This window comes from Arachis ipaensis, chromosome B5 (genome assembly GCF_059453495.1).
Source record: "Arachis ipaensis isolate K30076 ecotype BB chromosome B5, ASM5945349v1, whole genome shotgun sequence".
Classification (NCBI taxonomy): domain Eukaryota; kingdom Viridiplantae; phylum Streptophyta; class Magnoliopsida; order Fabales; family Fabaceae; genus Arachis; species Arachis ipaensis.
In genome coordinates, this window is record NC_142440.1 from 22,659,419 (window position 1) to 22,672,948 (window position 13,530).

At 25.1% G+C, this 13,530-nt stretch overlaps 1 protein-coding gene across 1 annotated transcript; it reads right to left on the bottom strand.

The window, feature by feature from the left end:
* Nucleotides 1-490: 490 nt before the first annotated feature.
* On the bottom strand, nucleotides 491-7,795 carry LOC107641763 (protein DETOXIFICATION 29-like). The gene is made up of 7 exons (XM_016345230.3): nucleotides 7,452-7,795; nucleotides 5,801-6,342; nucleotides 2,173-2,259; nucleotides 1,991-2,047; nucleotides 1,056-1,413; nucleotides 866-952; nucleotides 491-699 (listed from the first exon to the last, which is right to left on the bottom strand). The coding sequence occupies exons 1-7, from the start codon at nucleotides 7,770-7,772 to the stop codon at nucleotides 625-627; spliced, it is 1,527 nt and encodes a 508-aa protein (XP_016200716.1). The 5' UTR covers nucleotides 7,773-7,795; the 3' UTR covers nucleotides 491-624.
* Nucleotides 7,796-13,530: the final 5,735 nt, after the last annotated feature.

Sequence of the window (13,530 nt, forward strand, 5' to 3'; positions counted from 1 at the left end):
ACAAATATTGTGATTAAAAGTTAGAATCAAGATTCAATTGTTTTAAAAAAATGAGTTAATTTTATAACTATAAATATAAATTTTTTTTATATTAATATCTAATTATATTTTTATATATATAGAAAAAATATTATTTTTAAATAGTAAGTATAAAAATTAATTATTTCTATTTGTGCAACAAACTTAATACCTAATCAAATATAAAAATATACACCTTAAATTCTTTTAAATTTTAGATAACGAATGTTAAAATTAAGTAAAAAAATTAAACTCTTTCATTTAAAAATAATAACTAAAAAATTTATTATTTAATTTTGTTTAAGATTCTGATCTTTTTAGCCGACGAGAACTTTTGTCCCTTAATACCATTTTATAAAAGTAGTTTAATATTATAAATTTTTCGTGTCATAATCTATAATATCAGGACTTAACGTAATTTTAAAAGACTTATATTCCCGTAATAATATTACGGGTAAAAATACTAGTTGAAAACTGTTTTGCATAATTATTATTCGTTTGCATCAAGCAAGGTTCTAAAAATTGAACCGATTATAAAATCGATAAAGTTTCGAGGTTCAAAAGTATTTAATTTGCAGCACTTTCATGTTTCCTGATGATCATGCTTTAATTTGCAATCAAGTTCTCTTCTGAATCTTTAGACCCACCCCACTTCTTTATCCTATCTTCAGCAAGAGAGGCCTGTCATTTGCACACAAGATTAAAATTAATTAGTTAAGTCTCTACTGAAATATTTTTATGTATACCATTGCTCAAGTATTTTTGCCTTCATCTTGCATGCATTTGCAAAATCATACACCTACATATATGCATATATACTACTCCAATTTGCAAAAAACAACGTTACCTCTTTATTCCAATTTGTCTTATAGACCATAAAAAATAGCACACAAGATTGTAGGATGGTCCCTGACATCATTCCAGACCAAATCCCCTAAAAAACATCAAAACACATTAAACATATATTTAAAATTTCACCACTAAACTAAATATAAACAGAAAGTTGATTAATCCATGATAGAGAGGAAGATACTCACAATGACACCCAAGTCAAGTTTGAAACCTAACAAAAGTCCAAGGGGAACACCAATTAAGTAGTAACAAGTAATGTTGACATAAGCAACAGTAGCTTGCCAACCTGCCCCAACAGCCACACCTGAAAGAACTGGTTGCACATTGTTGATTATAATGCACAACGCCAACATGGGTGTCAACTCTATCACAAGCTCTTTCACATCTTCATCCGTTGTAAACAATGAAGGGTATTCTTTTCTGAAGATGACAAGAACCATGGAGAGCACGAAAGAAACCATAAGTGTAGTAATCACAGCAACAGCTATAGCAAATTTCGCCGTTCTTGGGTGACGAGCTCCCAATTCATTTGACACTCTCACACTGCACCAAAATTGCCTGACTTCATTTTTTTAATGGTAATATCATATCTTTTCCATTTATTTTTCAGAAATATCCCGGGTTCTTTTAAAGTATTGGTCAAAATTAAGGTAATATTTTTCTATATTTTTGTAATATTTTTTTGTATATTTTATTTTAATATTTTAAAAAAATAATTTTTTTTTAAAAGTTGTTATAATTATGTAGCCATTATAGCTATAGTAATAATAATTACCATAGCATGCATACACTATTTTGATATATCAGATAAATTTCATATATATATGATCTGTCAAAAAAAAAAAGTAACATAATAGTATCTTATGTTTTTTTCTGATAGCATAATAGTATAAGAAAAATTTTAAGTATATGGAGAATACCGGTGTTCCAATTATTTTAACCGTTGATTTCAATTAATATATATTTTTAATAATTCAGATCAACGGTTAAAATAACTGAAACACCAGTGTTCTAGGTACACTTGAAACTCTTCGAATAGTATATATCTTAGTAGACAAAAGTGTTATTAATTTCATTTATGCATATTATCGTGTGCATGTGTGACCAATTAAATCCAAACCTTACTGCTGCATTCATTCCCAAGGTTAGCATGATCATCCATCCTAGTATGTTCATGCTACAAATATAATTAAATGATCAATATTAGACAAATGAAGTGTTTGAGTTAACTCAACGTAAGCGAAAAGAAGATATTTTTCTAGCACTTGTTTGAATTATTGAAATGTGAGTGACCACACTTACCAGATAGACATGGCATCCACCGAAACTTCAGCATTCTTGAGATAACCGGCAATAAGAATCAGGGCCATGAAATACCAAACTTCTAGGCTGCTCCAAGATTTTTAAGCAAAAAGAAACTATTAATATATGCCGAAACCTCATAAAGAACAGTCATTTCTATCATGAAACTGTCTCAAAAGTTTAAATTAATAGAAAAAAATAATATTAATAATTATATTTCTGAGTATTTCAATTTTTAACTATTATGCATATATATTGATATTGTTACTTTATAGCATCTTTTATGCTTAATTTTTTTTATTTTATTTTAAATTCTACAAAATATTATATAAATATTTGTGATATTATATATCATTAAAATTGATTTGACGCTCAATGTAAAATTTGTCATTTTAATATTTTATCTCAATTCAATTTAAATTTTATATTTTTAATTATTATATTTAATGAATTATATAAGTAACAACATTTAATTAATTTTTTTAAATAATATATATGATCTCTTTGTATTGATACCAATCTTATTTTAAATGTTATATTTAATTTAAATTTAAATTTTAAATTAATTCAATTATCATAAATATAAAAAATAATAGCAAGTCGGAGACAAAATTTTAATAAGGCTGAGGCTATGAGATTTGTTAGTTTTAAATGTTCAACTCAATGTGTGTAAATAAGGATTATACATTATTCTATTTAATTTAGAATGAACCACACTCCAATAAAACCATGCATATATAGAATAGGAAGCATTTCAAGTGCACCGGGAGTACCGGTGTTCCAGTTGTTTTAACCATCGATCTGAATTATAAAAAAAATATATAATATATATTAATTGAAATCAACGATTAAAACAACTGGTGCACCAGTACTGCCTGATGCACTTGAAATGTTTCATATAGTATAAAATTAAACAGATTTTAGATTTCTTTTTCACTCATACATAGGTTGTGGAGAAATATACACTATACTGTAATAAAATATTAGTGTTAAAAAAATGGAAAAAGTTAAAAGTAAAATAGTACAAAAACAAATGAACATATCTTAAAATTATTTTCACTCAAATTATGCACACATTATGAAGACATACACATTTGTAATTGAAAAGAAGAATGTTTTAAAAAAATTATAAAATAGTACAAAAAGGAAAAAAAAAAGAATAAATGATTCAAACTAAAATTAAATTAGTGGTGCTAAACACCGAAATGAAAACAAAAGAATTTGAATCAAGCAAGTGATAGTTTTATTTCAATTTCATTGAGTCTCACAAAATATCACATCACATCAATATTTATATGATTATATATTATAAATTGAAAAAATAATAATTTCACTTATTTTGATAATGCCACTTCTTTTTAGATGTATACAAAGATACAATACAAAAAAATCATATGAGAAGTGTTATTATAAAAAATAAAAATGAAATTATTATTTTTTATAAATTATTATTTGAAATTAAATACAAAATTTATCACTTCAATATTTAGTTTCAATTCAATTTAAATTTTATATAAAATAATAAAATTTAATTAATTCTCTTTTAACATGAAACCATCTTTTTATACTGTGACTGATTTTATTTTATTAATCATCTTTAATGCAAAATAAAATATGAAAATATTACGTTTTCTTTTATATATATATTAAATTTAAAATCCCAAAAATACTGTATTGGAGCTCTTAGAAACGGATGAGAACAATCAATGTATGGGAAAATCCAATCCCAGCGCACAAATGTAAGATTACAATGACAATTGAATCAATAAAATTGTGTGTTTCATTTAAATGTTATCCGATGAAGTTGGCTTAAACAAATATTGATTACCAAAACTTTTCCCTTTCTATTAATAATAAAAAGGATAATTATCTAAATAATCTTTAAAAATTTTAAAATTAAATATTTTAGTCTTTTAAATTTTAAAATACATAAAATAATTTTTAATATTTATTTTTATTAGATAATGTAATTTTTTTTAATAGTCACTAATGATGACTGCTGATGTATGTGGTATGTTGACTTGCACATACAATCGTTAAGTATTCATATGTGCAATTTGGATAAATCAATAATTAGAATGAAGTATAAAATAATTTTCAAAAAATTTAAAAACTCTCAAAACAGCTTCTAAAAGATTAAAAAAATATAAAATAGTCTTTCAAATTATTTATATATAATTATTTCTTAATTAATAAATTTTAATTTCTAAAATTTTTGTTATATTGATCTCAAATTTGATTATTTATATACAAAATATTTTTAAAATAAATTATAAATTAATTTTGAGAAGGCACTATATATTTTAAAAAAATAATAAATAAATGAATCTATTTTATTTTTGATCATGCAAGATATTAATTTAATTTAATTTAATATATAGGTATCATATTCTATGATTATTCTTTAATAATGAAAAAGAGAATGAACTAATATTATTTAAAAAAGATAGGAGAATTTTTATTTAATATAAAATTTTTTATAAAAATAATTAGGAATATTTATGCAAATATTTATGACTACCACACTTTAGAACTTACATGCAATTTGAATTAAGTTATCTATAAAGTCAAATTTATAAGTTTTGGTTAACTACAAGGTCAATGTAGTGATTTACAAAATTTCAATGTGAAGTTATTAATACTTTGCACCACTTGAAGAAGAGATGTCTTAGCAAATCTAAGTGTTGTGTTTGTCATATTTCTTAAAAAGTTTTGAGATTCATTAATTGTAATAATGTTGCACAAAATAGATTTGCAATTGAAGTTGTTTGTGCTACTACAATTAGCAATTATGCTAAAAAAATAGATTTTTTTTACTTAGGAATATTTTTTTAAATTTATTTGGTGTTAATATCTTAAAAGTTTAGATCCATAAAATAATAGTCTTCATAATACAATAACTCCTTAGATTTAGTTGTTATTATTATAGTTTCTATATTATATCGATGTAAGTGTCATATATAAATAATTAAATAATAGTATTTCTTATGACATTTTAGTATTAATAAATAAAATTATTTGGTAGTATATATTTTGTTATTTTTTATATTATTTATTTATTATATATTTTTTAATAATATTTTATTATTCTAATTAATAAAAATATTATAAGATGTTGAATTTTGAAAATGATTAAAAATATTTGAAAGAATTATTTAAAATTTTAAAAATTTTTCAAAACCTATTTTGAGATTTTTTAAATTGTTTGGGAATTATTTTGTACTTCATTCAGATTGATATGTCAAACTTGCACATATGATCACTTAATAACCATGTATGCAAGCTAACGCTTTACATCCGCAGTCATTGTTAGCTATTAATAAAAAAGATTGTATTATATAATGGAAGTAAATAATAAAGATTATTTTATACATTTTGGAATTTAAAAAAATTAAAATATTCAATTTTAAAATTTTTTGGCTAATTTCAGTAACTCTTTTAATAATACTTTATGCATATAAAAGCATCATTAGAATTAATTAATTTTAATTATTAATAATTAATATTTAAAAATATAAAATAGAATATATTATTAGATAATAAAACTAAAATAATTAAATTAATAATTAAATAATGATTTATTCGTTGACCATTTATTTTTGCGCATATAATGAAAGGTGTAACGCACCAAAGCATGATAGCGGAGGCAAATGAGAGACGAAGAAAGGCCCAAAGATTCTGAAACGCTTGGAAGGAGAAGCCTCTCCAAGTCTTACCACAATACCCACACACTACATAACCAATCTTAACTATCACCATGAACCACCACGCCGCGTTGAGCACCGCCGCCGCACCCACCAGGCCCCACCCCAATTTCAACATTAGTACCCAGCTAAGCACAGCATGCGCTACCAATGCAACCGCCGCGGTCCATGCCATGATCATCATCTTGCTCTGAGCTTGCAAGAATTTCTGGATGGGGAAGTTCATGGAATAGGCAAACAGCTGCGGGATCATATACAACGCAAAAACACCGGCCGCCTCGGCGATCGCGGTGGTTTCTCCTATTGCCTTTAGGATCTGCCGTGCGAATACGTATAGAAGGGATAGAAGAAGCGCGGTGGTGTTCAGAATTATCCATGATCTTTGCATGTACACACCTAACATCTCTGGTTTCCCTGCTCCAAAGGCTTGTCCGCACAGCGTTTCCAACGCGCTTCCCATACCAATCTGCATTGCAAAATAACGCTTTATCCTACAAATTATACTTTTATTATACTATTTACTTATGGAAAAGTTTAGGGGAAGTAATTTTTGTGTTTTCTGGCCAACACTTAACCATCAAAACAAAAGTGAGTATTCTCTCACCATTAGATGTAATCTCACACCATTAAAAACACTATTGATAACCAATTGATGGTTACAAAACACCAAAATTGCTGGTACCCTAATATTCCTCTTATTAAATATAAAATATTCAAAAGATTTATCTGTACACTCAAAATCATGTTCATCATTTTTATTAGGAAAAATAATTATTTGTACTATAAATTTTATTAAGGCTCATAAAAATATCTATTAAATAAAAAAATAACAATATATTTATAAAAGATTAATTTCATATGACAAAAATATTAAAATCTTTTTAATAAAATTTTTAAATTATTCCGACTCTTTATCTTTAATTTCAGTTCCACTGCTATTTTTTCTTTCCCAACTTACAAAGATGCTCCTTCTTTTCCATCCACCCCCGCACTTCCTCTCCTCCCACTCCTTCTCAAGCTCCCACTCCCGCTTCCTCTCATAAAAATGTTCTATTTTCAGTAAGTCATGTAGGCTGTTGGTCACTACTAATAATTCAGTGGTATATAAACAATTTGAATAGTAGGTAGACATGGCGTTCAAACCTTTAACTTTGAATTTCCTTTCTGGTATAGATATTGAGTTCGAACTTCTCCTAAACTTGATCCAAAAACCCTTTAAATTATACCGGGCTTTGAAAAATTAGTGGCCAGAAATAGAACTTCTGTAGTTTTATGTATTTATTTTTCTATACTATAAGCAAAAGGATTGATGCCCATTTTTTTAAATACCTTTTGTTTTATGATCTATAAAATGTTTTTTTTTTTGTTATTTCTAAAATTTAAATTGAAAACCTCTTAGTGAAATCATAAACTATTTTTAAATAAATAAAAGAGTGATGAATATAGTGCCTATTGATTTACTAAGGTATATAGATATATACATAATATGAAAAATGCTATGTATTTTGAAGTAAAATGTTTATTCAAATATTAAGCACAAAATCTTTTGGGCTAGATAGATAGATGAAAGCTTACCATGATGCCAAAGCAAAAGCCGGCGATGACAGAGTTCTCGATGGAAACAGCGGCAAGGGCGATGGTGCTGACGTGGCCGGCAAAAAGCTGAGTGATAGCGCCAAGGGAGTATTGGCAAAGGGAGGTGAAGATGGCTGGGCCCGCCAGGTACCACAGCTTCTTTGCCTCAATGGAGAACTGTCTCAAGAAATCTATGGGGCCTGTGATCGGACCAATGTCATCGGAATCCGTCGTAAAAACAACCGTGTTCCGGGGCCGCATTTGGTCTTCTGGAGATAGCAGTGGCTGATGGCTCTGGTCATCATTACCTATATTCTCCATGACCACAAATATGCAAATATGGACCAGAATTGTTGCCTCTTATATATATAAACGGATAAATTTAGAAAGAAGAATAATAATTAGCTTACATTATTTAAAAAATGTTATAAACACAAAAAATTAGTCACTAAATCAATCAGCATGTATTTGTATTGTATATAAATATATGTAGTGTTTTCATTTTTAATATATATTTTATATTTAATTTTAACATATATTTTATATGTATTGATTTAGTAATTGATTTTTAGTATACACACAATACATGATTGATATGATTTTATTAAAATTTAATATATGTGTTAACAAATAAATTTTTAACAAATATTATGGTCAAATAATTAAGTATTACAAATATATTATTATAATAAATTAATTTTTTTTATAGAAAAGTCAATCTATTTCAAAGTTTTTTAAAATAATAAAAATTTGTTAAAAATTGAAATGTATAATTTAATTTTTTTTTGAGAATTAACTTAAATATCTATTATTTGTTGGTTTATTTTTGTTATTTCCTATTGTATATAAATAAAGGCTTGGCCATTGTGTGCATATGTGAACTTGGATATGCTAAAATAGTAACATGGTTTATGTACCTTAATTTTATGGAGGTGTTTAATAATCTTTTTTCATCATTTCATGGTTCTATCTTTTCCCTTTCTAACTTTTCTTTTTATTATTTTTAGACAAGACACGTTAAATATGTTGTGTTTTAAACTTACTCTCACTTAAGTCACCAAAAAAAAAAAACTTAGTCTCACTTAGAAGGAGATTATAAAACCTTAAGTTCTTTTATATTAATCCAACTAAGCATATGTCAAAAGAAATCAAAGATCTTGATGGACTCCCACACATGATTTACACTTGATTGTTCTTGACATTTAATTTGCTAATTGACAAAATAAATATTTGGACTCCTGTTGAAAAATTAACTATCATTGTAACATTATTTTAATTTATTTATCTATAAAATTTTATTTATATTTAAAGTAACTAAAATATTATTTTTGAATGTCCATTAAATATAGATGATCTATTTGGACTTAGATTGGAGTATAAGTCCATCCAAAAAAAAGAAGACAAAAGTTGGTGTATAAGAAATGTTTGAGAATTGAAGTAGCAAAAATGATTTATTTCGGTGGATATCATCTCATTTTTTTTTCATTATTTAACAAATAAAGTTATGCGTGATTTTAATCTATATATATACATACGCCATGCATAGAACTTTCAAATGAATGAAACTAGTACAAAATATATAAAAGCAAACACTATATATCTTTCTCAAATTATTAGATACATCAATTCTTAATAAATGTAAATTGTGGAACAAACAATTAATTTGATATAAAGGAAGTAAATGTATCTTGATAAAAGATCACGCTTATCTTATAAAGCAGAAAAAAGGAATTAAAAAAAATTAAGGTCACTGTTGTATAGTATGATACATAAACGAACACTGATATGGACACAGAACACAATACGATACAAAATATATAGAGATGCAAATTTTAAAATTTTATAAAATATAAGAACACGACATATATATAAAATATAAAATAATTTTTTAATTGTTTATTTTTAATATCTTCTTTTAATATTAAAATATTTAACATATTTTTTTGTTTTAAAAAATAATAATATATATTATTTTTAAACTCATTTCAAGAATATATGTTAAGAATAAAGTTGGACATGCTGACACGTGATGATATTTAAATGTGTCCAAAAAAATTTTTTTTTTATTAAAATACGGTTAAACACAATAGATACGCGTGTCAAACGAGTGTCAATAAGTATCATATCTAAAATGTGTCTGACACGCGAATACAATAAGTTATCAAAGTGTTCTTACATCATAGTTTATAGGTAAACTTGCACCGTATTTTGACATATTTTCACTATTTTTAACTAAAAAGCTAAAAGTAAGAAGATATCAATTTTATTTTTGTATTACTTTCTAAAAATATTTTCACTAAAAATATTATTAAAATATTCTATCAAACATATTTTGAAATTCAATTTTTATTTTTTTTGAAAATCAAAATAAAAATATTCTAACTAAATTTGACCTATATAGACCGAGTACAGACTGATTCATTGAGCTAGATCGGACCATAAAGGCATAAACACGCCAACTATAACACTTGTTTTATACTTCACAAAGAGGAGAAGTTCTGTTAAAAGTTAAAACTAGTTGATAAATATTTATACTAAGCATTTAATTAATGTTGTGATGTATGTGTAACTAGTGTACGGTAGTGGTACTTCTATATTTATTTTATGTTTTTTTTTAAATAAATTTAATTATTCTGTTAATTTTTATAATTTTATAAAATTTTTAATTAAATTTATATATATATATTTTTTAATTGAGTCTTTGCACCAATTTTTTTAATTGAGTTTCTATATTTTTTTTCTTTTTATTTGGATTTTTGCACCAATTTTTTTTAATTAGGTCCTTATACAATTAAACTAATTACTGTTAAGAGAGACCTAATTGAAAAAAAAATTTGGTGCAAGTTTACCCATTTAAAAAGAAAAAAAATATAGGATCTTAATTGAAAATTTTGCAAAACTATAAGAACTAACAAAGTAATTAAATCTTTTAGGTAGCGTTTGTTTTGAGGTACTAGGACAGAGACAGAGAGACTGAAATACAGTATAATGCACTATAAGAAAAGAGAGTTATTTTAACATGATTTTTTTTAACAACCATAGTTAAGTATAAAAATTAATATATATTTTTGACAAATATCACAAATGTCAAATTTTCTATGTTTTTTTTTTATTTATAATTTGATTGTAGAAAATTATTCCTCAATTTTGATACTCATTTGTTTTCAACATACTCCATTCTTCCTTTTTTCGTTGAGCTCCGTCAATTTTGGCATCACACTGCTCTCAGTTTGGGATCATACTACTCATTCTTCATCTTCAAAATCTCAGTTTATTCTTCAGTTTCAAGATCTCATCTCATTCTTTGTTAAAAAATTTTTATTGAGAATTTTTTGTGGTCAATAAGTGTCCAAATAAATAGTATTTTTGACGGTTAATAAGTATCACAAAAAATACATTCTCAAATTTTTCTAACAAATTAATTTTGATGGCCAATATTTATCAAAATAAGATTTAAACTTTTTTTATAATTACTTATATGTTAAAAATACTATTTTTGACAAAACTTTTATTAACATATTTTCATAGTTAAAATAGTGTCAAAATTTATTTTTTTTGACGAATTTTAATTTTTTTTGACACATAATAATCCTTAAAAATAGTCTATATTGTTGTAATGATGTTTGTTAGCTCAGAGACAGGTACTAAAATTTTTCTATCTCTGTCTCCAAAATTTCAGTATTTCAGTACTTTCAAAAAATAAGGACACAGGAGACTAAAATTTTCAGAGACGGAGACTGAAATTTTAATAACATTTTATCCATAAAATACCCTGATTTCAATTAATTAATTTCAATTTTATCCTTTGTATAAATTAAATTAGAGTTTCATTCTTATTTTAATTTCTGTCTCTCACTTTATACCAAACAAAATATTAAAATTTTATTTCAATCTCTGTCTCTCCACCAACTGTTACCTTAGATATTTATTAAATTTAAAGGAAGAGAAAGCGAAAGGAATAAATACATATATAGCTACCAATTGATGGTTGTAAATTAAATGTAGGATTTAAATATTTATATGTAGTGTACAAATATTTTTTTTATGTAATTACTTATTCATCCTATACCATTTCTACATATAATTGTTGTTGGTCGTACATTTTTGTCCTTTCCTTAAATAATTGGGAATCATGGTTGCAACAAATATCGTCTAGTGATTTAGTAGGCTTTGAGGCATGAGGTAGGGAGTGAAAATTTGTAAAATGTGTAACAAGCTCCCACACACTGATCTTTTTTCTGAGTTCTAATAACTCAAATGTCATGAGTCCGTTTTTTTTTTTTCTATGGTGACTAACAAATCTTTCTTGTTAATTAATTTTTGGAGGAAAAAAAAAAGGTTAGTTACATGTGGAAATCAAAACTAATCTCTTTCACCACCCAATCGCCATTGGTAGCCAGCTAGTTATTTGATTTTGGCCACAAATTTATTGGTATATCCCAGCAAACTTATGTGGATATATAGTGGAAACTAAATATACAACCATGCAATGAATACATAAAAAATTAATTATTCGTAAAAAAAAAAACATGTTAAAATATAATAAATTAACTCTCTGATTAAATAGAGTTTGATATATAGTAAAATAGTTCTTTTAACTTGAAAAAAGAAAAGGATAATTTTAAATAATTTCTCTGACTAGAGAAATAATTTTTAAATAAAATTAATATTAATATGCTAGTAGTATAAGCCTTTGTAGGATTATTTTCTTATTTGATAAGCTTGTTCTTGCTATAAGAAGTATAATAATGTGATAAAATATCACAAGGCTAACAACAACCATTCAAACACTAACTACCAGCCTGTGCAAACTAGGTAGCTACTCAAATCGAATGGTAGCTATCCAAGTATTTAAGTTCAGATCTTTGGCAGAAATAAAGTGCTTAAGGGGTAACATTATTGACTATACTTTATTCACCGAGATATTCTCTTCCTTTCCTTCCCTAGCTTTATTCACTCCAAAATCAACAATAATGGACAAATGTGATATTTATATATATCTTATTTGAAAAATGCTATTTGTACACTAAAATTAGTCACTAAAATCAGTCACTAATATATTTGTGTATAAATATATGTGTATTTTAATTTATTTTCAATGTGTATTTATATTTTAACATATATTTTATATTAGTGGCTAATTTTAGTGGTTGATTTTGGTGTAAACGTAGCATAACCCATCTTATTTAGGTACTCCGAAAATTTCTTAGCTATTCGAATAATAAATGAGAATTTTTCTCTATTTTATTCATATTATGACACATCAACATAAATTATTTTTATTTTAAAAAATTAAATTTTTAAAATTTAAATTCTTACTTTCTTTGAACTAACATAAATTTTTGTTTTCTTATCTATTTATTTATTTACTTATTTATTTGTTGATTCATTTTTTAATAATTATTTACCCTTATTTTTACTATGAATAATTTCTATTTAATTTGATTTTAATCATCTTGTAAATGCATTCTTTATTTAATTTGGAAAATTAAATATTATTTAAGTTATATTATTTGCATAATTTATTCTAGGTGATTGTTTTATGTTGGATGTGTTAGAAGTGTAATGAGATTAAGTTTCAATTCTTTTTTTATGTATAGTTATACTTTTAAATCTAAATTCTATAAAAAAAATTGATTTTTATGAATTTAAAATTATTTTTTATTTTTCTATAAAGAAAATTGATAGTGACTCCTATTTTTTTCAAATATTTTTATTGTCTGTCCTTTATTCCTAGTCATTCCAATTTTGAAAAACTCTTTCGCCTCTTGTCTTAATGTATTTTAGTCATAATAGGCTGTGACACTTAACAAAATTTCATATTTGCTTTTTATTTAAAATATTAATAAATGATGAGACTTGACAAAGGTAATGTGTTTAAAAGATCTTGATGTAAAACAACAAATGTACTTAATAATAAATATATTTTTGTCTTTAATATTTGTGTCACATTTGGTCTAGTTTTAATAATACTTCTAATGTTTTAAATATATTTTCTTTCACAATTATTTTAACTATATTCTTAGACATTAACACTATAAAAAATACACTGAATACCGTCAAATTTAATGACGGACGT